This window comes from Pongo abelii, chromosome 15 (genome assembly GCF_028885655.2).
Source record: "Pongo abelii isolate AG06213 chromosome 15, NHGRI_mPonAbe1-v2.0_pri, whole genome shotgun sequence".
Lineage (NCBI taxonomy): Eukaryota > Metazoa > Chordata > Mammalia > Primates > Hominidae > Pongo > Pongo abelii.
This window is the reverse complement of record NC_072000.2, coordinates 27,084,090-27,108,186: the sequence shown is the minus strand read 5'-3', so window position 1 is coordinate 27,108,186 and position 24,097 is coordinate 27,084,090. Positions and strand designations below refer to the sequence as shown.

Below are 24,097 nucleotides of genomic sequence, written 5' to 3'. Positions count from 1 at the left end.
GAGAAATGGGTGGTGGGGATGGAGGATGGGGAGGCCTGGAGAAGCATTGATGGGGCCAGGGTTCCTAGCAGGGTCCCATTTCAGGCATCTTCAGAAAGTGCAAGAGCGTGAGCCTCCTGGTCCCCCTCCAGTGCTTTCTTCCGGAGGATAGTGGACTCAGTGGACACCCGCATCCATGCCCCAAAGCTTTTTGGCTTCAGTCCAAGCAGCTGGCAGGTTCATCCTTCCCCCTATGGCCCCAAAAACACCACTTCCGGCCCTCCTGCCTCTATTTGGGCTCTTCCTGCCTGGATCTCTATACCCACGCCTGCCCTTCCCTCTGCAGAGCTTTCTCCCTCCCTTCACGAGCCTTATTTCGCTCTCTCAGTCTCCATATCTATTTCTTTCCCCCTTCTTCCCTCCTCCCCTGCTTCTCTCCTCCTTGCCATCCCTCCCGAGCCCCAGTATGGGTCTCCCCGCCTTCCTCCCTCTCAGGCTGCATCTCCCCCCTCCTTAGTGCTCACCCCTGCACCTCTTTCTTTGTATTCTTCTCACCCTCTCCCTGCCTCGCCAGCATCTCTCCTCCCCCGCCCGGCTTCGGCCTCCCCCTGCCTCCCCATCTTCAGCTCAGTCTCCTCCCCCTCGCTCCTCTTCCCTCCCCTCTGCCTCGCCCCACTCCAGCCCGCATGCCAGGATTTCTCTCCTCCCTGGGGGTCTCAGTGCATCTCCTTCTCCTCTCTGCCTGCCTCCTCCCTCACCGAAGGGTTAGCGGACACCCATCCTTCTCTGCTTGCAGACCCCACCACCACCCGCACCACTGCCGCTGTCTCTTCTTCACCGTATCCTCCTCTACCCACCCTCTTCTCTCTTCTCTTCTCCCTGCCCCTTTAAATCTGCCTGGCCCAGCCTCCCCCGTGATGCTGGGATGGAGCAAACATTGATTTGTGCTGGGATGGAATCGGAATTTTGATTTATTTTTCCTCTCCCAACCATAAGAAGAAAAAAATAATAAAAACACCCCCTCTTGAGAGCCCCCTCCCCCTTTGCATCCAGCTCCCAGCTCTTCTTCCCTATCTCCATCCAAGGCAGATTTTTTCCCCTACACTATTCTCATCTTCCCCCACCCTTGCCACTACCTCGCCCCCCCACCCAGCCTTCTCCTCCAGCTGGGGAGAGAGGGGACTCTCCGGACTCCCCCACCTTTCCTCTCTGGGTTGGAGCAGTCTCTCCGGAAGGGGAGGGGGCTTGGCTTGTCCGGGCGAGGTGGGAGTGGAGGTATCCTGCCATGGATGCTGTGCCGGGGAGGCAGCCTGAGCCCCAGCCCACATGGTGAGTAGCCTGCCCCCTCCTTTCTGCCTGTCTGCCCGTCCCCACCCTGGACTTTCCCCTGCAGAGCCTCCCCTGGGCCCCATCCATTGCCCCCGGAAAACCGTCTGCCCACCTTGGTCCGATCTCCCCGCTACATATTCTACCCCCACCCCCATCCCTTTGCCAGAGACGCCGAAGAACCGGGGCAGAAGGGTCCTGACAGCAGCCAGGGAAACGGGTGCCCTACGATTCTGCCCAGCCCCCTCTCAGGACCCCCAAACTGCCATCCACACTCGACACTTCGGGGTTCTAGGTTGGAGAATTGGGACTCCCGCTTGGGGTTGGGGCCCCAAGTCCTGGGAGGGGCCCGCTCCACAAAGACAGAAATGGGGGAAGCCCCCATTTCCCCAAAGCTTGGGAGCTGCTGGAAGATGCTGCCGAAGGAGGGGGGTGGATTGGGGGGCGGCGCTGATACCCCAGAGCCACCGGGCCAGGGAGCGGCGGGCAAAGAGGAGGGGCCTCTCTCGCCACTTGCCCCCCTCCCTCTTTCTCCGCAGCCACTCAGGATGAGGGTCCGGCCCTACCTGCCCTCGCTGGGGCCCCCCCGCCCTGCCCCGGTCTAACTGCCCCCGCCCCCAGGCCTCGCCCGGCTCCAAAGCCCCCAGCCGGCTCTCCAGCCCCAGGATGCGCTGAGCCGCCGGGGGGCTGAGGCCGCGCCAACTACATGCATGTCCCCCGGGGGCAAGTTCGACTTTGACGACGGGGGCTGCTACGTGGGGGGCTGGGAGGCGGGGCGGGCACATGGCTACGGCGTGTGCACGGGCCCCGGCGCCCAGGGCGAGTACAGCGGCTGCTGGGCACACGGCTTCGAGTCACTGGGCGTCTTCACGGGGCCCGGCGGACACAGCTACCAGGGCCACTGGCAGCAGGGCAAGCGCGAAGGGCTGGGCGTGGAGCGCAAGAGCCGCTGGACGTACCGCGGCGAGTGGCTGGGCGGGCTGAAGGGGCGCAGCGGCGTGTGGGAAAGCGTGTCCGGCCTGCGCTACGCCGGGCTCTGGAAGGACGGTTTCCAGGACGGCTACGGCACCGAGACCTACTCCGACGGAGGTGCGGGGCCTGGCCCACTAGTGTCTGTCTGCTCGTCCGCGTGCGCCTTCCCCAGCCTTGCGCCTTCGCCCGCCATTTGCGCCCCTGCGCCCATCCATCTTTCCCCCCGACCATTCTCCATCGATGTGACCCCCAGCCCCCAATTTCTGCTCTCTCCCACCATGATTATGCTTTCCTCAATTGTCTGTCTTCTGCTCGCTTCTCCCTCACCCCTTCCCTGTCTGCCTGTCCTCACACCTCCCTCTCTACCTGTCTGTCCCCAACACCTCTGCCCTCCGTCGGGTCGGCGTGCCCCTCAGAGTCCTGTTTGCCTATCTAAACGCCGCCACCAGCGTGTCCTTCGCACGCCTGCCGGGCCCTCCCAGTTTCCCCTGTCTACCCGCACTGCCAAAATCCACGTAGGGCTCCTGCTACCTGCCGGTCTTCACTCTGCTCTCGCACACTTTCCGGCCCAGCCTGGCCTGTCCCCGGCTCCCAGTGCCCTTCCCCGACCTCCACACTAACTGCCTCCACCTCTCCCGCCTGACGCTTGGGCTTCCACGGGCGCTTGGGACTTGGGACGCAAGGAGCCCAGCGGCACGTCCTGACTCTTTCTCCCACCCCTCCGCCGCCCGCAGGCACCTACCAGGGCCAGTGGCAGGCCGGGAAGCGCCACGGCTACGGGGTGCGCCAGAGTGTGCCCTACCATCAGGCGGCGCTGCTGCGCTCACCCCGCCGCACCTCCCTGGATTCCGGCCACAGCGACCCCCCGACGCCACCCCCGCCCCTGCCCTTGCCGGGCGACGAGGGAGGCAGCCCCGCCTCGGGCTCCCGGGGCGGCTTCGTGCTGGCCGGGCCCGGGGACGCCGACGGTGCGTCCTCCCGAAAGCGCACTCCAGCGGCCGGCGGATTCTTTCGCCGCTCGCTGCTGCTCAGCGGGCTCCGAGCGGGCGGACGTCGCAGCTCCCTGGGCAGCAAGCGAGGCTCCCTGCGCAGCGAGGTGAGCAGCGAGGTGGGCAGCACCGGACCGCCCGGCTCGGAGGCCAGCGGGCCCCCGGCCGCAGCGCCGCCCGCCCTCATCGAGGGCTCGGCCACAGAGGTGTACGCGGGCGAGTGGCGCGCAGATCGGCGCAGCGGCTTCGGCGTCAGCCAGCGCTCCAACGGGCTGCGCTACGAGGGCGAGTGGCTGGGCAACCGGCGGCACGGCTACGGGCGCACCACCCGCCCCGACGGCTCCCGCGAGGAGGGCAAGTACAAGCGCAACCGGCTGGTGCACGGCGGGCGCGTCCGCAGCCTCCTGCCTCTGGCCCTTCGGCGGGGCAAAGTTAAGGAGAAGGTGGACAGGGCTGTCGAGGGCGCCCGTCGAGCCGTGAGTGCTGCCCGTCAGCGCCAGGAGATCGCCGCTGCCAGGTGGGCGTCCAGTTCAGAGGCCAAAGCTGGGCTAAGAGGAGGGGTTGCGCTGGGGACCAGGAAGGGGGGGTGTGCCTAAGGGAGGACTAAGGCCCAAGGCCTAGGGCTTGCTATTGCAAGCCTAAGGCCAGGCAGTTGTACCCCTGGGCATTCTTGGTGTTTATATCCGAGGCTACAGGTGGATGTGGGTGTAACTCTGGGTAGCTGGGTATTTAAGGGAGATGGTGTAAGACTGTAAATGTGTCTCGGTGTCTTTTGTGTGGAGATGTATGTCTATGGAATCCATTGTTGTGTGTGGGAGTAGCAAGGAACCTGTTTTGTGCAGGCCCAGAAATCTCTTGGAATTCAAAACATGTCCCTAGTCTTCCTCCTCTTGCAGCTGATCCAGCCTCCAGGCCTCAGGCTGGGAGCATCAGCCCTGGGTGGAATAGGGACTGTCCCTTCCTAACCACGTCCCAGCCTGACACCATTTCAGCCTTGGGCCTTTGGGAAGTCTAATTTATACAGCTGACCTATCCGCCTGAAAAGATAGTCTCTCCCAGTTTTGCCCCCTCTGCCTTCTTTTACCCAACTGATGGGAGGTTTGAGGGGAGGAGGCTTCCCCGTAAATGAAACTTTTCTGTAAATCAAATTACATTTCCTTGCATCAGGAACCTTGTTATCTAAAGCAGTGCTGTCTAACAGGAATATTATATAAGCCAAATAGGTAGTTTTAAATCTCCTAGTAACCACATTAAAAAACAAAAAGAAGCCAGACATTGTGGCACACACCTGTAGACCCTTGAGAGGTAAGAGGATCACTTGAGCCCATCAAGACCAGCCTGGGCAACATAGCAAGATCTTGTCTCTGAAAAATAAAAAACCAAACAAACAAACGAATAGAAAATTTTAAAAAAAAGCAGGTGAGATGAATTTTAATAATATTTTTATTTAAACCAATATATCCAAATATTAGCATTTCAACTGGCAACCAGTATAAAATTATTAAGATATTTTACAAATTCCTTTTGAACTAAGTCTTTGAAACCTGCAGCTCCCTGGGCAGCAAGCAAGGCCCCCTGCGCAGCGAGGTGAGCAGCAAGGTGGGCAGCACGGGACCGCCCCTTAAATTTTACACTTAAATCACACCATTTCCATTCAGACTAGACATGTTTCAAATGCTTAATAGCCACATATGGTTTGTAACTACTGAATTAAATAGCACAGATCTGAAAGAAGGCCGGGCACGGTGGCTCACGCCTGTAATCCCAGCAATTTGGGAGGCCGAGGTGGGCGGATTACCTGAGGTCAGGAGTTCGAGACCAGCCTGGCCAACATGGCGAAACCCTGTCTACTAAAAATACAAAAATTAGCTCAGTGTGGTGGCAGGTTCCTGTAATCCCAGCTACTGGGGAGGCTGAGGCAGGAGAATCACTTGAACCCGGGAGGCAGAGATTGCAGTGAGCCGAGATCACGCCACTGCACTCTAGCCTGGGCGACAAAAGCAAAAGCCAGTGTAAAAAAAAAAAAAAAGAATCTAAAAGAAGCCAAAAATCCACTTGTAATGAGATTCATATACCCCTTATTTATACAACTCACATATTTGAATTTTTACATATTGAATTTTCTTTTAAAGGGGTGGGGGATTTCATTTAAATTTGAGACTTTTTCAGAGATCAGAGATCAGGATATGTCCAAATATGCTTAAATGAGTTTGTATAATGGGTGACACAGTGAGTGTGTGTGTGTGTGTGTGTGTGTGTGTGTGTTAGAGAGAGAAAGAATATAAACATGCCAAATGTAGAGTAGACATTTGAGTCAGAGAATGTGCATCTATAGATGTGTCTGGGAGTCTGGATGTTAGAGCCCAGGGACTTAAGCCAGGGAAGGGGGAAGGCAGAGCACCAGGGAACATTTTAGGCTAGATAGGGTGGAGACATGTGCAGGAGAAACTGATCTCAGTAACTAGAGGATCAGGCAGTGGGAGGAGGTTGGTTGGTCTCCCCAGCAACAGGCCTGGCAATCCCGATTGGCTGCCAGCTGCCATGGAAACAGCAGAGCCTCAGCAGCAGGTGCCTCTGCCAGGTAGCCTGAGCCTGGCCTGAGTCTGATGCCTGAGCACAGACTAAGTCTACTGTATGGGACTTGATCATCCATATTCTTCATACACAAAAACAGGCCTCATCAGTGCACCAGTTTCAGGCCACCAGAATAACTCAATACAACCCAAGACCATGATCCTCATGCTCACAGCTCAACAGGTGCCCTTGACAGCCCTGTCCACCTTCTCCTTGACTTTGCCCCACTGAAGAGCCAGAGGCAGGAGACTGCACATGTGCCCACTGTGCACCCTGAGTCCAGTTCAGTTTCAGGACAGGGCTAGTTATATACAGTCTGAAAGTCCTAAGATAGAAGAACCACGTTATCTGAGATCCCTCCAAACAGGCTCTAAAGATCTTTGACCCACCAGGTTTGAGGAGAAGGAGCAAGTCATAGCTCCCAAAGAACATAAAGAAGAGGCTATGGACTAAGAATATGCACAGTAGATATCACCATCCTCTTCCCCACCCCCATACCAGACTGCCTTCCTAAACCAGAGAGAACAGGCCTGTGACCAGAGGAAGTCATGGGGTGTGATCAATTCAAGCCCATGGCAAGCTCACCTGCCTGCCTTTTTCTCAGCTCTTTTGTGTCCCACCCTCAGAATTACAGAACTCATTTAAGGATGACAAGGCATCTATGATTAACAGCAGAGGGTAAAAGGGAAGAGAAAACTGAGGAAGCATCTGACATCAGAGGGAGAACTGAGAAACAACAGTGGGGAAGGACTGATCAGACTCCCAGGTCGCCTGCACCTAAGGAGCAGGGAAAGAGGGGGCTGTGGAAGGAAGACTAAGGGTTTAGCCAGAAGTGTAGTTGCAATGGTCAGAAAGGATATTGCATATTAGTAGGGAGAGGGGATGGGATCATTACCGAAAGGGGAGACCCACTCTTATTCCAGTTCCAGAGCTCAGAAAAGCATGAAGGGGGGCAGGGGTGGTAGCAGTGAAGAGGGGAAGAACAATGTGATAACAGAAGAGGCCAAAGGAACACAAGATAGGAAATTCTCATGCCAGGAAATCTGCACTGGTAGAGGTAGGATTAATAGTAAGGAGAAGTGACAGTAGAAAGAGAAAGGGAGGCAGAGACTGTTAACATAAGGGAGACGGTGGCTCTGAACAAGGGGGCGGCGCAGGGGCGAAGCTGCTTGGAGGGGAGGATGGAGGTACAGGACCCTGCGCTGGACCCCACGGAGAGGCCTGTGACTCCAGGGGGGTGAGAGGGGTTAGTAACAACAGGAGGTGCTAACTGCAAAGAAGGTGGTAGGATAGCTCATAAGCACCAAGCAGGACTGCAGGGGATGTGCTAAGAGTGAGGTCTCTACTGTCACTGGGAAGGGGGAGGATAGGAATGGAATTACACAGTTCCAGGAGGGCCTGGCCCTTGCAACTGGAAGAAGTGTTACTACAGGACGTAGCAGTAGAAGGGTGTGAGAGGAGCAGGAGGGTGTGATGATGGCAAACGCAGCCCAGGTCAGGAGGAGGATACCAAACGGGAGCTGCCCTGGCCTGCCAGGAAGGGAAGCAGCTGGCAGAGTGTGGCGAGGGGTGAAGACTCCAGAGGAGAGGAGGATGTGATGTAGAGGGGACAGGGGCTAGGGGGCTGGAGCATCTGAGCAGGGACTAATTTGAAGTGGGGGAAGGTCTGCTAAATCCCTGTCTCTGGACCCAACAGGGCAGCAGACGCCCTCCTAAAGGCAGTGGCAGCCAGCAGTGTCGCTGAGAAGGCCGTGGAGGCAGCTCGAATGGCCAAACTGATAGCCCAGGACCTGCAGCCCATGCTAGAGGCCCCAGGTGAGACATGGACAGCTCGGGGGAGGGCAGTGAGGCCCCTAGGGAGCTAGAGAGGCTCAGGTGTGGGGAAACAGATGAGAAGCCCTGCAAGGGAACTGGGGATAGGAAAAAACAAGGAATGAGGGTGCAAGGAACACAGGGTGGGGGCCAGACCTGGTAGTCTGGGGAGTGGGACTTGGGAATGTATGCAGTAGGATAATAGGGGGTTTGGGGTCTGGTGGTGAGAGGCTATGAGCCTGGGAATTCCAAAGTCCTGGGAAGTGCCCAGTCAGGAATAAAGCTGCAGCCACTCCAGCCCAAGGCCAGTTAGGCCCCTCTGATTCTCAGCTATCCCTAACCCAGGCCGCAGACCCAGGCAGGACTCAGAAGGTTCCGACACAGAGCCCCTGGATGAGGACAGCCCTGGGGTATATGAGAACGGACTGACCCCCTCAGAGGGATCCCCTGAACTGCCCAGCAGTCCTGCCTCCTCCCGCCAACCCTGGCGACCCCCTGCCTGCCGGAGCCCACTGCCTCCTGGAGGGGACCAGGGTCCCTTCTCCAGCCCCAAAGCTTGGCCTGAGGAGTGGGGGGGGGCAGGCGCACAGGCAGAGGAACTAGCTGGCTATGAGGCTGAGGATGAGGCTGGGATGCAAGGGCCAGGGCCCAGAGATGGTTCCCCACTCCTCGGAGGCTGCAGCGACAGTTCAGGAAGTCTTCGAGAGGAGGAGGGGGAGGATGAAGAGCCCCTGCCCCCGCTGAGGGCCCCAGCAGGCACGGAGCCTGAGCCCATCGCCATGCTGGTCCTGAGGGGCTCGTCCTCGAGGGGTCCTGATGCTGGGTGCCTGACAGAAGAGCTCGGGGAGCCCGCTGCAACCGAGAGGCCTGCCCAGCCGGTGAGATCCTCTGTCCCTGCTGTGTGCCCTCTTCTCCCAAAGCCTTGCCTCCCATGCTTTCCAGAACTGTCTGATCACTGGGGGGCTTTTTATCTCACTCGGCTTCCTCTGCCTGGCCAGTCTTGGACCACATCCCACCTCAAAAAAAGAGAGAGCGTTCGAGCTGGAAGGAACCTTACACACCTGCAAGCCCAACTCCTTCATGTGACAGATGGGGGAACTGAGGCCCAGAGCACTTAAAGTAACTTGCCCAGGCCGGGTGCGGTGACTCACACCTGTAATCCCAGCATTTTGGGAGGCCGAGGTGGGCGGATCACGAGGTCAGGAGATCGAGACCATCCTGGCTAACACAGTGAAACCCCGTCTCTACTAAAAATACAAAAAATAATTAGACGGGCATAGTGGTGGGCGCCTGTAGTCCCAGCTACTTGGGAGGCTGAGGCAGGAGAATGGCGTGAACCCGGAAGGCGGAGCCTGCAGTGAGCTGAGATCGCGCCACTGGACTCTAGCCTAGGTGACAGAGCAAGACTCTGTCTCAAAAAAAAAAAAAAAAAAAAAAAGTAACTTGTCCAGGGTTATAAACTAATAATTAATGGGAGAGCCAGAACATTTTTCCCCCGTTCTCCTTCCATATCATTTCCAGCTCTCAGTTGTCCTACTCCACCCCCACCCCCACCTCCGCACTTTCTCTCTTTGGTGCCCAGAAATAAAAAAGGAAAAGATTGTTCCCTCCCTACCCTGACTCTCCCTCCCTCTCCTGGGAAGAAGTTGAAATAGACAAGAAGGCAGAAAACCGGGAGAGGCGGAGTTTCCCCAGAACCCTCTACTCTGATTGGGCTTTAGGCCTTCTGTTTCCTAGCAACCACATCCTCACCCCTTCATCCCTCTGCCTTACTGCAGTACTGGCTGCTGCTGCCAATGTCTGCTACTAAGGCCAGGCACCTCCTGCCTGGGACACATGATATGCTGATGGGAGGGGACCAGAGGGAGGAGGTGGAAGGGCTGTCCCTCTATTGAAGGTGTCAGAGGAAAGGTGGGGCCCTGCCTGGGAGAAGAGGGGGTTTTGCAATCCAAAACAAATGTTGGTGATCCCCCTGCTCCAGGCTGTGCAGGGAGGTGCCTGAGACCCTTCAGCTCTGCCACCTCAGTCAGGGCAGGAAGGTGGGCCCTGTCCTCAGGGACTGAGTCTGCTTCCCCCTCTGTCTCTCTAGGGAGCTGCCAACCCCCTGGTGGTGGGAGCCGTGGCCCTCCTGGACCTCAGCCTGGCGTTCCTGTTCTCCCAGCTCCTCACCTGAGGCTACTTCCTGGCCTGGTTCTGGCTTTGGTTGCGTGCCTCTTCACCCCTTTGACCTGCCTTTTTTCTCTTCTCCTCTTCCTGGCTATGTTTTCTCCTATCTTTCTTTCTCTTCTTCCTTTCTTTTCTGTGCTCCTTTGTTTTTTTCTCTCGCTTTTTCTTTCCCTGTCTTCTTTCAGATTCTCTCATTTCTTCTGGATCTGTCTCTATATTCCTCACTCCCTTTCCCATCCCAACCCCTTCTTTCTCTAGATTGTTTACATATGAAGGGCTTTTCTCTCTCAGAGTTGCTGTCTTCTCTGAGACACACAAATCTAAGTCAGACCATTGCCCCACGCCCTCCCACCTTTTCTTTAGACCTCAACTTCGCTGCGGGTGGGGGTTTGGTGTCCTAAGGAGACTCCTGGAAGCTGAATGGAGAGGAGGAAGAAAATGAAGAAGGAGTGATTGAATGTCAGGCAAGGCACTGGCTGAGCTGCTATGGCTCCCTAGCCTGAGGGGCCTGGTGTCCCTCTGAGGCCTAGTGAAAAAGCTGCAGGAGGTGCACCCTCCACCTCTAATCTTGGAGGCTATTATCTCCCCTCCAAGCACTGAGCTGGGTTACTGCCCAATTCCATCCTTCCCTGAGGGAGAGAAGGGAAGTGAAAAGTAGAATAACTCCCTAGCATTTCCCTCTTTTTCTCCTCATCAGCCAGCCCCTCCTCCAGCCCCCTCTGGTGGCATGCCATGCCAAGAGCAACGTGTGAAGGAACAGAGAATATCCAATGCAGTCAGGTCCACCCCGCCCAGACTTTGCCACTGACTTCTCCCACCCTTCTGTCTCCCCCATAATAGTTTATTTGGTTGGTCTGGACTCACTTGTGGCCTTTCATTAAATTCCTAAGGGGCCTGAAGAAGACATTTCTACTGCAGAGGGTTAGAGGCACTTGAGCAAGGCCCCCACACCCCAACTCTGGGAGTTGTGGTGGAGGAGGCACTTCTGGGGGATAGGACCAGACAAGATAACAGGAGCTCACAAGGAAGCAGAAGCTGTGACAAGTTTAGTAGTCTCAAAATGGGTTATATCCCTTCCCCCTTCACATCAGAATCTTGTGAAATGGGAAAACAACAGAAGGAGGGGATCAAAGATAGCTGATCTCACATGCTTCCCAGGCAGGGCAGAGGTAGGAGTCAAACCCGGGTGACAGGTGGGTGGAGAGCCCTGTTTGAGGTTGTGGCTGATCCCTCTCTGGTATTTGCTTTTCCCCTGGGAGCAGGAAGCCCTAGGAAGAGGGGACTGTAGGGTCCCCAGGGGATCTTTCCTCCCTCCCCTGCATGAGGCAGAGGCAAGCTGCCTGCCAACCCCCTCCCTCAAGGAATGGCCTTGCCCGGGAATGCCCACCACACACACCCTCTTCTTTTTTTCTAGTCAAACTCTTGTTTATTCCTTGGCTTGCCTCCCTCCTTCCTCCCCTCTCAACCTTTACTTCTGATTTCTATTTCATGGAATTTGGGATTGAAGTTAAACTACAACAGTGCCGCCAACACCAAGTCTTGCAGGAAAAAAATACAAAGAAATTTAACAAAAAAAATATATTAATAAAAAAGTTCAAAAAAGGGGGGGGATTGTCATCTCCTTTGGGGTGCGATGGCTTCAAATCCAAACTGAGGCTCTCCGAGTAGTAAGGATGTGCGAGGAGGCCTCTTGAAGAACTCCAGGCCTGTCATGCTGTCTCTCCGCTAAAGCCTGAGGCCCGAGGTCAGAGGATTCAGGAAGGCTCTGCAGTCGGCCCAGGAGGGCGGGGTCCCGTGGTGGAGGCGGGGAGAGGGAAGGACCGCACGGAGCACCAACCCCTGCTCGGCCCCGTACCAGGAAGCGCTGGGGGGCAGAGGAGCGGAGTTAAGGCAGAAGCCAGGTGAGGCTGGAGTCCTGGGGTAGGCAGGCTGTCGCTGCCGCTGCCACTGCCTGAGATGGAAATCGGGGGAGGAAGCTCGCGGAAGAAACAGCGGAGGGTCGTGGAAAGAAAGCAATGGCTGAGCTAGGGATGGGGTACCAGGTAGGGGGAGGAAACGGGACAGAGAAATAGGTGGGGCTCCGGCGCATGCTCAGTAGGAAGGGGCGCCGGTGGGGTGCGGACGCATGCGTAGTGGGCTTCTCGGGCGGTGGGGTGGGCGCGGAATTTGGCGACCCACTTCGGGAAAGGTAAAATGCGGGCGCAATTTTAGGGTACCTGTGGGACCCGGGCCCTTAGGCTCTTGACACAGGACGGGCCTGGGCCGAAAGCCCAGGCACGCCCGGCCAGAGAGTGTTTCTCCACTCCCGGACTCTGCCAGTCAGGATGGTGGTGCCTTCGCTGAAGCTTCAGGACCTCATCGAAGAGATTCGCGGGGCCAAGACTCAGGCCCAGGAGCGGGAGGTGATCCAAAAGGAGTGTGCCCACATCCGGGCCTCCTTCCGCGACGGGGACCCAGTGCACAGGCACCGGCAGCTGGCCAAACTGCTCTACGTCCACATGTTGGGCTACCCCGCCCACTTTGGACAGGTACTGGCCAGGAATACCTCCCTCCTGAGCTTGATGAAGGCTAGTGGGGCAGAGTCCCAGACTCTGTCACCTGTTTACGCCCTGGTTTTTTAAATTCTACAATTTCAGAGTCTTCACAGCCTGCACTGCAAACCTCTTTCCCCATTGCTACCCCTACTGGTCATCAGCTGGCCTGAACCCTTCATTCTCTGGCCAGCCCCTTTAGGGCAGGCATCTCCTCCTCTCCGCTCCCATCCTCCTCAACTCCTAGGTCCTCCTACCCACTAACGCCTGAATTTCCTAAGCTTCTCCTCTTGTTGAAGGGAGAGTGATGAGATATGATGCCCCACAGGTTAATCTGGTTTTAAAGAGGAAGATGGAACAGGGATGTGAGTGTCTATGGTTTCACCCCTGCCTCTTCCTGGTCTGCCCCCTTCACTATAGATGGAGTGCCTGAAACTGATCGCCTCCTCCAGATTCACAGACAAGAGGGTGGGCTACCTGGGGGCCATGCTTCTATTGGATGAGAGGCACGATGCCCACCTGCTCATTACCAACAGCATCAAGAAGTGAGAGGGTTCTGGCAATCACCTGGAATCAGGGAGATGGGAGAGTAGGGACCTTGGAAATCCCAGGGGACTGCCTGTTGTGGGTATTGAAAAGGACTGATTTTCTCAGAGGTTTGACTGACCATCCTCCCAAACCCTGCAGTGACCTGAGCCAGGGGATTCAGCCAGTACAAGGCCTGGCCTTGTGCACTTTGAGCACCATGGGCTCTGCTGAGATGTGCCGAGACCTGGCCCCAGAAGTGGAGAAACTGCTCCTGCAGCCCAGTCCCTACGTGCGCAAGAAGGTGAGATGGCGGGACTCTTGGCACTTGCTCCTGCACACTGCCTGCTGCGTGCCATATAGTAGTAGATGCAGGGGTCCATCCCCTCTGACCCCTGTCTGAGGCCCCTGACCTCTGCAGGCTATTCTGACTGCAGTGCACATGATCCGGAAGGTCCCTGAACTCTCCAGTGTCTTCCTCCCACCCTGTGCTCAACTGCTTCATGAGCGTCACCATGGTAAGGCTGTGGGGCTCCCCATCCTTTGCTTCAGCTCTATGGACAGAAGAATTGAAAATCGGATGGGAACCCCAGCTCACAGGAGAAGGGTAGTGCACACACACAGGCACACACGCAATAGACTCTCTTGCCCCTGGCCCCCACCATTCACTTCCCCGACCCTGACCCCAGGCATCCTGCTGGGCACCATCACGCTGATCACGGAGCTCTGCGAACGAAGCCCTGCAGCCCTCAGGCACTTCCGAAAGGTGGGCTGGTAAAGGGGCAGGCCCTGGGCCTGGAAGAGAGGGTCAGTGGGGAAGGAATGGGGCTTTAGCTGGAGAGGATTAGAACAAATGCCCAAAGTTGTGCCCTCCCTCCAGGTGGTACCCCAGCTGGTACAGATCCTCCGGACTCTGGTGACAACGGGATACTCCACAGAACACAGCATATCTGGAGTCAGCGACCCCTTCCTGCAGGTGGGGTGACCTTTCACTGCTGTATCCCTGGATCAGAGAGGGCATAGCAGTAAGACCATGACCAGTGGTTTCCTCCCAGAGAACACTGGTTCTCTCAGTGTCCTGGGCAGCAGAGTAGCAGGCACAGGATTGCTCAGGTCATCTTAGGACCTGTGAGGGGAGAGGGAATGCCTAAAAGTCAGGAAAATACAGTTTGGTAACAATTTTTTTAAGCCTGTCCTAAACTCCCCTGGCCTCACACACCTCTGTTCCCCTCCCACGACCAAGGGACCTATGGAGGTGAGGAGGTGGGGGAAGACTCTAGGGAGCGAGCCAGACCCTCACAGTGCTGTCCTCCATGTTGGAGTTTTCTCCTCAGCCCCATGACTTGTTATCCTATGAACCCCTCCAACTTTCCATTTTCAACCCAACCTCAGGTCCAGATACTTCGTCTGCTTCGGATCCTGGGCCGGAACCATGAGGACAGCAGTGAGACCATGAATGACTTGCTGGCCCAGGTGGGGCCTGGGAGGGCACTGGTTAGCTGTGTTGCTTGGAGACCCCACCAGCCCTGGGTGCCCCTCACATGACTCCTCACTGTGCAGTGGCCATATAATTGCCTCTCCATCTCCTCTAGACAGTGAACTCCATGAAGAAGGGACACAGTCTGTCTTAGTGCTATTGCCCCAGTGCCCAGGCTGGCCCTGGCACATAGTAGAGGCTCAGGGAACTTTGTTGGATGGTTGAAGGATGGACAGATGACATGTTGGAGTCCTTCAAGAATCCTGAGAATTACCTGGGCTTGTTGGCGTGTGCCTCTAGTCCCAGCCACTCAGGAGGCTGAGGCAGGAGGATCACCTGAGCCTGGGAGGTCAAGGCTACAGTGAGCTGTGGGCGACAGAGTGAGACCCTGTATCAAAAAAAGGAGACCTGAGGAGGGCCTTGAGCAGATACATCTCCTCTCTCATCCACTCAGGTGGCCACTAACACAGACACCAGCCGAAATGCTGGAAATGCGGTCCTGTTTGAGACAGTACTCACCATCATGGACATCCGCTCTGCAGCTGGCCTACGGGTATCATCCCTTATGCCTCTCCCACTATGGCCCCGCCCACCACCTCACCCACACAGGTCCTGCTTGCTGGTTTCTTCCTCCTAGCCCCATCATCTTGCGCCAATGTGTTCCCACTCCTCAATGGCTGAGCAGGTTGCTCCTTTCCTGACTGACCCCAACTTCTGCCTCTCATAGGTTCTAGCTGTCAACATTCTTGGCCGCTTCCTACTCAACAGTGACAGGAACATTAGGTAATAGTCCCAACTGTCTACCTAGGCTGTGCCACTGATCCCCTGGCCCTCTGCCCTCCTTCCTCCAAAGCCTCCTGATCCATTTCTCTCTTATCTCATCCCTATACCCAGGACAGGACGGGGAGTGGGGGCTGATGGCCATGGTATGATAGAACCTCCCCCATCCTGACCAGGTATGTAGCCCTGACATCACTGCTTCGACTGGTGCAGTCTGATCACAGTGCTGTGCAGCGGCATCGGCCCACTGTGGTGGAATGTCTACGGGAAACTGATGCCTCCCTCAGCCGGTGAGCAGTGATAGAGGGGACAGGACAGCAGGGCAGAGGTTCCCAGTGCCTTGTGGCCAAGACTTGAGCCAGCTTAGAGCAGCTGGAGTAAGGGGACTGAGGGAGACAGGTCCCTGGGGAAGCAGAGGGCCTGAGGCATGGACCAGGATGACCTGGGCTACCTACATGGAAACCTCTTTCTCCTGCCAGGAGAGCCCTGGAACTGAGCCTGGCTCTGGTAAATAGCTCCAACGTGCGAGCCATGATGCAAGAGCTGCAGGCCTTTCTGGAGTCCTGCCCTCCTGACCTACGGGCTGACTGTGCCTCAGGCATCCTGCTGGCTGCAGAGAGGTGAGGTGCCCAGGAGTCAAAGAGGGTAGAATCTGGGGAGGGTCAGTACCAGGACTGATGAGCCATATATCCCCTAGGTTTGCTCCAACCAAACGCTGGCACATAGACACCATCCTGCATGTGCTGACAACGGTGAGGCAGGGGCCAGTCAGAGAGCTGGGCAGAAGTGGTCAGGATTCACCACACTGACTTGGCCATGCCCACACCTTCCAGGCGGGCACCCACGTGCAGGATGATGCAGTGGCCAACCTGACCCAGCTGATTGGGGGGGCCCAGGAGCTACATGCCTACTCTGTGCGCCGCCTCTACAATGCCCTGGCAGAAAACATTTCCCAGGTACCATTCCCACCTACCTAGGCCCAGGGCTGCCCAACCACTCCCTTGCCCATCCTGGGCCACCTCCTCCCTACACTAGATTCCAATTTTTCTCTCAAGGTCACAGCTACTTACATAGTGCAGAAGACATCCGAGCACAGAGCCCTGTTTTTAAGAACATCTGGGCTTTTGTCCTGACTCTGGTACCTCCTGGTTATGTAACTACAGATGACTAACTTCCCTTATGCTCCATGTACCCTGACTGCCTCTTAGAAATGCCTTGAGATTAAAGCTCCTGTGTTTATGAGGTTTTATTATTACCTTGAATGCTGAATGAATTAACAAGGCCAGCCAGTATCTATAGCCCCCTTTTCCATCTTAATTAAATAGGGTGGGCAGAAAGCATCCACCCCTTCCACAAGGGAGGGACCCTCTCACATTTCCATTCTGTGTGGTTAGGCCATGTAGTTCTGATGCTTGGCCACCAGAGGGCAGTGGGAGCCAGGTAACAAACTTCCCTTTCCCCACCCCTCCAACCCCCCACCATCTTTGCACTGCCTAAAGGGATATTGCCAGGTCTGGAAGTGAGGAGGGGACCTCAGACACTGGCCCAGCAGTGTTTCTTTCTTTCTCTCTCTCTTTTTTTTTTTTTTTAATAGAGATGGGGGGTCTCGCTCTGTTGCCCAGGCTGGTCTTGAACTCCTGGTCTCAAGCGATCCTCCCGCCTCAGCCTCCCAATGTGCTGGGATTACAGGCGTGAGCCACCATGCCCGGCCAGCCCAGCAGTTTCTTATCCCATGTAGCAACCACTGGTGCAGGTGGCAGCCTGGTGCATTGGGGAGTATGGGGACCTCCTGCTGGCGGGGAACTGCGAGGAGATTGAGCCCCTTCAGGTGAGACCTCATTGGGGGTACACTGAGGAGGGACTCATCAGGGGGACAGGACTTGCACCAGGGCCACTAACTGTATCCATGTCTGAAGGTGGACGAAGAGGAAGTGCTGGCATTGCTGGAAAAGGTGCTGCAGTCCCATATGTCCCTGCCAGCCACTCGAGGATATGCCCTCACGGCCCTCATGAAGCTCAGCACTCGCCTCTGTGGGGACAACAAGTAAGAAGGGGTCCCAGCCCCTTGAGAGATGGCCTGTCACTGGGCCCACCCATTTCTGAGTTTCTTTCCAGGCATACATACCCAGCCCTCCCTACCCCCCAGCCCTTAGGTTCTTGTTTTTGAGCCAAATCTGGGTATTTCCCTGCTCCGTGGGCCTTTCCTTCCTGCCACATCCTGCAGTGGCACACTGCCATTGCCACTTACATACTACACTGGCCCAGCCGCATCCGCCAGGTGGTGTCCATCTACGGGAGCTGCTTGGACGTGGAGCTGCAGCAGCGGGCTGTGGAGTATGACACACTCTTCCGGAAATACGACCACATGAGGTGTGTCCAGCACTGTGCTGCAGCATGGGACCCAAACCCCTGCCCTCTCCCAAATGCCCTTTTCTAGGTACAAGGGCCTCATCCTCACCTGTGTTCTTCCACATCCACGGTGAGAGCTTCCCACCCACTGTTAATTGAAGCTAAGCTGGCTTCCAACCCTCCTTGTTCATCTGAAAATCAGCAACAACATGTCATTTTAGGAAATCAGAAGGGTACTTCTGAGTCACCATGTGCCCAGGGGTCCATGTTCCTAGTCCTCATCCTAGATGCCTCTTGTGAAAGGCCCAGAGACCACAGAGAGGCACACTTGCATTCCATCCTCTCAGGGCTGCCATCCTGGAAAAAATGCCTCTTGTGGAGCGAGATGGCCCTCAGGCTGATGAGGAAGCAAAGGAAAGCAAAGAAGCAGCCCAGCTTTCAGAAGCAGCTCCAGTGCCCACAGAGCCCCAGGTGAGAAGGCTAGAAACTCTGGGGTAGGAAGACAGGCTGAGCTTCATACCCAGCCCTGCCCCTTCTGTCCCTTCTGCCAGGCCTCACAGCTCCTGGATCTGCTAGATCTCCTGGATGGGACTTCTGGGGATGTCCAGCATCCTCCCCCTCTGGACCCATCCCCAGGAGGTGCCCTGGTACACCTGCTTGACCTTCCCTGTGCACCTCCATCCCCAGGTAAGCCTAAGCAAAGGAGAGATGTCTTAGAGAAGGTAGGTAGAAATGTACTGCTTCTCCTCCTAAGCCAAGGGCTGAGGCTCATGGACCCTGCTTCTTCCTGTGTGTCCCCCATCCCATCACCATCTCAGGAGGTAAAAGAATGAAGTCAATCATGGTCACCTGTCTTCCCTTTGTTCCAGACTTCTTTCCCTGGCCTACAGGGCCCTTCTTCCTCCCCAACCCTTCTTATACCACTTTCCCACTACCCACTCACTGCCCCCTTCTCAGCTCCTCACACCCTCCCACCCTTGGCATTTCATGTTCTTTTTTACATGGAATGTTCTTTCCCCAGCACATCAAATGACCAGCTCATTCTCACTCTTCAGGCTTCAGCTAAAATGTCAGATGCCTTCCCCTACCACTCCTATTTAAGTCAGTTCTCCCCAGTTATTCTGGCATGACTTACTTCCTTCATAGCATCTATTATGGTCTGTAATTATCTTGCTTTTTTTCTTTTTTTTTTTTTTTGAGACAGAGTCTTGCTCTGTCACCCAGGCTGGAGTGCAGTGGCGTGATCTCGGCTCACTGCAACCTCAGCCTCCCGGGTTCAAGCTGTTCTCGTGTCTCAGCCTCCCAAGCAGCTGGAACTACAGGCACGAGCCACCACACCCGGCTAACTTTTTGTATTTTTAGTAGACAGGGTTTCACCATGTTGGCCAGGCTGGTCTCAAACTCCGGGCCTCAGGTGATCCACCCGCCTCAGCCTCCCAAAGTGCTGGGATTACAGGCATAAGCCACCATGCCCGGCCCTTTTTTTATTGTTTCTCTCCCCCATTAGACAGTAAGCTCCAGCCTCATCTACATGTCTACTTTGTTACTAGCCTTTCGAGTAGTGCAGGGCCAGTAGGTGTTCACTCAAGTTTTGTTGAATGAATGAACAAACATGTTCTCTCAAACCTGCACACTGAACCGCCTCTGTCTCCCTACTCTAGCTCCCATCCCAGATCTCAAAGTGTTTGAGCGTGAGGGAGTACAGCTGAATCTGTCTTTCATTCGACCCCCTGAAAACCCTGCTTTGCTGTTAATCACCGTCACTGCCACCAACTTCTCAGAGGGTGATGTCACCCATTTCATCTGCCAGGCTGCTGTGCCCAAGGTTTGTAAAGATCAGAGTTCAGAGGTGGCTTGGGGACTCCAGGAGAAAAGGCCACTAAGTGGAGGAGGTGGGTGGGAGACAGTGTGAGATGGGATTGAGTCATCTGGAGATCAGCACTTGGGGAGTTACAGGAAAAGGGTGTGGAGCCACTGAGTGTAGAGGGGCTGCCTGAGCCCTACCTACTGCCACACTGTGCTCTGTTAAACTCCTGTGTTCAGAGTCTCCAGCTGCAGCTGCAGGCCCCCAGTGGGAACACAGTTCCAGCTCGGGGTGGCCTTCCTATCACCCAGCTCTTCAGAATCCTCAATCCTAACAAGGTGAGCTTCAGGAGTTCCCCCAAGACAAGACCCAGGGGTAGAAGAAGCCATGGGTGCTAACCCTGGTCCCCGCTCTCCCATTTCTAGGCCCCCCTACGACTAAAGCTGCGCCTCACCTACAACCACTTTCACCAGTCGGTGCAGGAGATCTTTGAGGTGAACAACTTGCCTGTGGAATCGTGGCAGTAACTGTCTCCACTCACAGCCTGAAATTCTCCTGTGTCCCAAACCCCAGGGGGCCCCAGCAGCTTCGAACCTACACCTGAGGGCTACCAGCAGGTGGCGCTCTGGCTTTGCACTGCAAAAACTGGGGACCAGCCCCTTTCTCCCACAAATAAAGCCCAATAAAGCCTGAGAGGGGAGGAAAGCCATATTTGGGTATATTTGAAGTGGAAAGTGTGTATGAATAACAGCAAGGGAAAAGCATTCTTACATAGGAGGTATGCATCTTCCCCTGAGCCTTGAGAACCTGTCTCAACACTGGGGCGGGGAGGGGGCAGCTGTTGGTTCTTTCTAACCCTCTCCAGGTCAGGGAACAAATTTGCCCCTAAACTTCCACAGGAGGCACTCTACCCTCTGGGGCAGAGCTGGGCACAGTGGCAAAATCAGATTAGAATTTCTAGAGTTCTAACAGGGATTCCCAACCATTTCCTCAACTTGCTTCTGTTTCCCACACCCCAAGGCAGGGAAATCCCTGCTGCCTCCCCTCATCTTCTAACTCAGCTGTAAGGCAGTTTAGGAGCCGCTGGCAGAATCAATGGCATCGACCAAGGGAGGGGGGTGGCAAGGGATTTTCCTGTGCTTAACTACTGATCACAGCTAAGTGGAAATCCTGTAAACACGAGCGGAAATCAATGGAGGCTGCTTAGCGGCCAGGGGAGAGGGGCGGCCCACAGATTGCATCTGACGGATGAGGGAGAGGAAGCAGCCAGGGAGGGCTCAAGGAACAGTAGCTTAGAGGAGGGAGAAGAAACAGGCAGAGCTGGAGACAGAGGAGTCACTGTCATAAGGGACACTGAGGGGAGAGGCACAGTGGGCCCAGGAGTGGACTCCATTAGACCCAGAGTTCCCTTCCCCTTCTAGGAAGTGACACCCCTAGCCCAGGCAGTTGTCAGGATCTTCAGTCTCTTGTGGCCTCTCTCTGGAGCTGTTCACTTCTAACAGGCGCTGATAGTCTTGAGGCCGGAAACGCTGTAGATACACGATCAGCTTGGCCGGTGCTGTCTCCTGTGCAGGTACACCTACAGGTAAAAGGACAATGAGGAGAGAAATGGACAGAGCCACAAGCACTTGGACTCTGCTCCCTGCCCACCTAGCCAGGACTCCATGGATGTTTCCAAAGCCACACTGGGGTTCTGAATGTCACCCACCCAGCTTCTGTAACACACTAGTCCACTCCCTGCCTGCCTGTGGAAGTGGGACCTAAAAGAGCAACTTCAGGCAAGAGTGGGACTAGAAGCCACACCTGAGCCTCTCCTCCAGCAAGGAGAAATGGCGAAGAGGCACCCAGGCGCCAAGAAGATGAAGGATGCCTCAGCATCAGCTCATTTCAGTTATTACCCTGTCCTGCAATCAAGATTAAAGCCCTAGACCAGGCCAAAGCTCATTAGCTTAGTAATGAAGCACATGCAGAGATGTACACATAGAAACCAAGAGCTATAGAAAGAAGAGGAGGGAAGCTATAGCCATAGGGTGGGATTGACATAGAATTCTCACCTCTACGTGGTGAGGTGAGAATGGAACTGCCTGTTGCCAGTGTCTGTTGTTAGTGCCTGGCAGCATGCTGGGCACATAGCAAGGAACTCAGTGTATGTTTGCTGAGGGGCCCAAACAGCACTGCAGGGCTGTAAGGCCCCATGGGATGCACAATTCCACACTAGTGTGGATGAACTGTCTATAAGGGAATTATGCTTGGGAACAAATCTGCCAAATCATGCCCCACTGTCTCACATAACTATAATGTTATTGTCCTTTACAAAAAGCCAAAAGGACAAATTAAAAGGATCTAGGTAATTGTAAAACGAAAGGACAAGATTGGTTGGACTCTCGGTGTAGTGGGCAGCGCATCAGTCTCATGATCTGAAGATCCTGGGTCTGAGCCTCCCAGAGGGCAGCTTTTGTAAACAGGCTTACTTTTCACTCCTTGTGGAGGAGTGGTGACTGAAGAAGAAGAAAAAAAAAAAGATTGGGGGAAGGAAAAGTCAAAGCAGGGAACTGAGAAATGAAACTGAAGGAGATCTGGCTATAGGTATGAGAACTAAATGAGGCAGGTTGGCTGGAATTAGACACATGGAAGGACTAAATCCAAATTAGCTACTGTTAAAGAGAAAATGAGATTTCACACAACTGTAAGCAAACTTATAAAATTGCTAAAACAATTCCCATTACAAAAATAATCCAGGCCAGGCACAGAGGCTCACACCTGTAATCCCAGCACTTTGGAAGGCTGAGGCAGGCAAATTGCTTGAGTCCAGGAGTTCCAGACCAGCCTGGGCAACACGGCAAAACCTCGTCTCTATTAACAAAAATTTTTTTAAATCCAGAGGCCCTCCCCCACTACATGGTCCAATGGGTGCCTCCAAAAGAGAAAAGTGGGGAGCAGGAAAAGCACAAAAGGGCCTGTCTCCCTCACCAAGCATGCTGCTGAGCCTGTGGATCTTCTCTACGGCAGTTGGTACTTCAGCCTCCTCATGCACCAGGGCCTCTACCTCACCCACAGCGTAGCCAAAGTCGGCTGTATCCAAGTCCACCCTGAGCTGTGGCTCCTCTTCATCAGCTCCCAAGAGCACCAGCTTCCAGGCACTCCGCTTAGTCACAAAACTAGCTACTTCCTGCAGCCCCAGTGGGCCCAGCATAGCAGCCACATCTCCAGCCCCCAGGCCGTCAGCCCCCAGCACCTTACAGAGCTGGGCCACAATTGCAGGTTCCGCTGTGAGTTCCTTATACTCCGTGTGGGGTCCTAAGACACCTGCTGCTCCAGGACATTTGAGCTCCCATCCACTATCCTCTCGTCGTCGCAGCCAGTGGTCAGCCTGCATGAGGCTCAGCTCAGGGGTGTCATAGTAGGTGTCTCGGAAGGTGACCCGGTGCTCCAGGGTGCCCCCCAACTCCTGCAGCCGCTCCTCTGTGCCAGGCCCTGGAAGGAACTTTCGCTCCACCTCAATCAAGCCCTGGGCCATGCTACCTGCAACTGGCTGAACAAACGTTTGCTGAGTTCTCAAGGATGCAAATCCTGGTGCTCAGCTCCTGGGGCGTCAACTCAGTACAGACCCCCTCCCTGGAAGAACTTATGAGGGGCACACTGTGTCGCAATAGTCTCTAGGGCTACTGCCCTTTTCTCTCTACCTCGGTGACATTAAGGCCCCGTCGGTGATATTTTAAGGCCCTGACAGTGACAGGTCTCCAGGAAAATCCCTTCCACTGCTGCTGATGTCCTCAATCCAAAGAGACCCCTAGAAAGCAGGCCAGGTAGCGGGTGTCCTTTCAACGCCCGCCTCTCTACACCTTGCCACCCCAGAAGGCTAGTGGCTCACGACCCGGGAGGACCTGTCCTTTCCTGCTACACTACCGGCCAGCGGAACCTCAGGTCTCGCCTCAAAGCCCGAGAGTCTCCTCGCGGGACCCAGAGAGGGGGAAGGGAGCCCACGCCATACAATCGCGAGGAATGCCGGGAGCAGTTCCTGATCCCGGACCTCGGCCCGATCCTCCGCGCGCCCGGCAGGTCCCGGCACCAGCGGCCATATTAGGCCCGTTGTGGCGGTGCCTAGAGCAGGCCAGGGCTCGAGACACCCGCTATGTAACGGGAGGCCGCGAACCCCGCGGTGGCCAGGGGAGCGAGGCCGCCCTCTTGCACTCTGCTCCTCATTGTCGGCGCCGCACGGCTCCCGGGGGTTGGTACAGGTCTCAGGCCTGAGGCTGAGCCAGGCACCCCGAGGCGCGGATGCATGATGGGAGATGTAGTTCCAAAGGGAGACTTTGCCCTCTCGCCCCGCCCGTCGCTATGGTGACAGGAAAGCTGCACTTGGTGCCTGCGGTACTCTACCTAAAGCAGAAGTGGGGCTACAAGGCGGCGGGGAGAGTCGGGTGCAAGGAGCTCAAGCCCCAGTCCCGTCTCCAACACCCCCCGCCGCACCCCCATGGGCCTGGAATACAAGCCATTGACACTGTCCAACAGATATCTGCTATAGCAGCCAGCTAAGCGCAGGCCAGTGGCAATGGTGGCGAGGGAGGTTGGTGGGGGGAGGGAAGGGGGCGGGGGCAGCGCGTAATAAAGTCCAGTTTAGCTACTCTGGAGTTTTAGAGGGGATCTAGTATCTCCTGGCATGAACGTTCAGGCTAAGAGTGGGTGAGAAACTTTCTGTCAGAGAATAAATTGATATTTTGGCCAGGAACTAAAGATATGATGGTATTTCAACAGTTGGAGACCTAGATGGAGACAGGAATAGCCTAAGCAAAGGCCCAGAAACTGGAGGGCA

At 55.6% G+C, this 24,097-nt stretch overlaps 3 protein-coding genes across 11 annotated transcripts; 2 read left to right on the top strand and 1 right to left on the bottom strand.

The window, feature by feature from the left end:
• The first annotated feature begins 607 nt into the window (after window positions 1-607).
• Window positions 608-10,937, top strand: JPH4 (junctophilin 4). Of its 2 annotated transcripts, XM_024231403.3 has the most exons (7): window positions 608-1,308; window positions 1,475-1,600; window positions 1,845-2,394; window positions 3,012-3,783; window positions 7,537-7,655; window positions 7,998-8,530; window positions 9,742-10,937. In XM_024231403.3, the coding sequence occupies exons 3-7, from the start codon at window positions 2,016-2,018 to the stop codon at window positions 9,823-9,825; spliced, it is 1,887 nt and encodes a 628-aa protein (XP_024087171.1). In that variant the 5' UTR covers window positions 608-1,308; window positions 1,475-1,600; window positions 1,845-2,015; the 3' UTR covers window positions 9,826-10,937. The 2 variants fall into 2 exon arrangements, with proteins under 2 accessions (XP_024087171.1, XP_024087172.1); XM_024231404.3 differs by lacking the exon at window positions 1,475-1,600.
• Window positions 10,938-11,653: 716 nt separating this feature from the next.
• AP1G2 (adaptor related protein complex 1 subunit gamma 2) lies at window positions 11,654-19,993 on the top strand. 8 transcript variants are annotated; one of them, XM_063715532.1, is made up of 22 exons: window positions 11,654-11,719; window positions 12,142-12,346; window positions 12,770-12,894; window positions 13,037-13,178; window positions 13,296-13,392; window positions 13,564-13,640; window positions 13,755-13,850; window positions 14,267-14,347; window positions 14,806-14,904; window positions 15,079-15,134; window positions 15,308-15,421; window positions 15,611-15,751; window positions 15,829-15,883; window positions 15,965-16,087; window positions 16,870-16,959; window positions 17,048-17,175; window positions 17,397-17,501; window positions 17,828-17,951; window positions 18,032-18,167; window positions 19,142-19,305; window positions 19,524-19,622; window positions 19,710-19,993. In XM_063715532.1, the coding sequence occupies exons 2-22, from the start codon at window positions 12,143-12,145 to the stop codon at window positions 19,809-19,811; spliced, it is 2,358 nt and encodes a 785-aa protein (XP_063571602.1). In that variant the 5' UTR covers window positions 11,654-11,719; window position 12,142; the 3' UTR covers window positions 19,812-19,993. The 8 variants fall into 8 exon arrangements, with proteins under 8 accessions (XP_063571602.1, XP_063571603.1, XP_009234453.2 ...); XM_054529894.2 differs by lacking the exon at window positions 11,654-11,719 and adding an exon at window positions 11,906-12,006; XM_063715533.1 differs by lacking the exon at window positions 17,397-17,501.
• On the bottom strand, window positions 19,980-23,505 carry THTPA (thiamine triphosphatase). The gene is given in 2 exon segments (NM_001132783.1): window positions 19,980-20,863; window positions 22,255-23,505. Coding segments are annotated over 2 exon segments (693 nt in total). The 5' UTR covers window positions 22,802-23,505; the 3' UTR covers window positions 19,980-20,717.
• Between the last annotated feature and the right edge of the window lie 592 nt (window positions 23,506-24,097).

Excerpts from the sequence above, each read along its gene's own strand:
- JPH4 (XM_024231404.3), top strand. The coding sequence starts at position 2,016 with ATGTCCCCCGGGGGCAAGTTCGACTTTGACGACGGGGGCTGCTACGTG. Across the intron at positions 3,784-7,536 it reads CAGGAGATCGCCGCTGCCAG|GGCAGCAGACGCCCTCCTAA; the intron begins GTGGGCGTCCAG and ends TGGACCCAACAG. Across the intron at positions 7,656-7,997 it reads GCCCATGCTAGAGGCCCCAG|GCCGCAGACCCAGGCAGGAC; the intron begins GTGAGACATGGA and ends TCCCTAACCCAG.
- AP1G2 (XM_009236181.4), top strand. The coding sequence starts at position 11,906 with ATGCTCAGTAGGAAGGGGCGCCGGTGGGGTGCGGACGCATGCGTAGTG. Across the intron at positions 16,088-16,869 it reads TGGCAGAAAACATTTCCCAG|CAACCACTGGTGCAGGTGGC; the intron begins GTACCATTCCCA and ends TATCCCATGTAG. Across the intron at positions 19,306-19,523 it reads GCCAGGCTGCTGTGCCCAAG|AGTCTCCAGCTGCAGCTGCA; the intron begins GTTTGTAAAGAT and ends TCCTGTGTTCAG.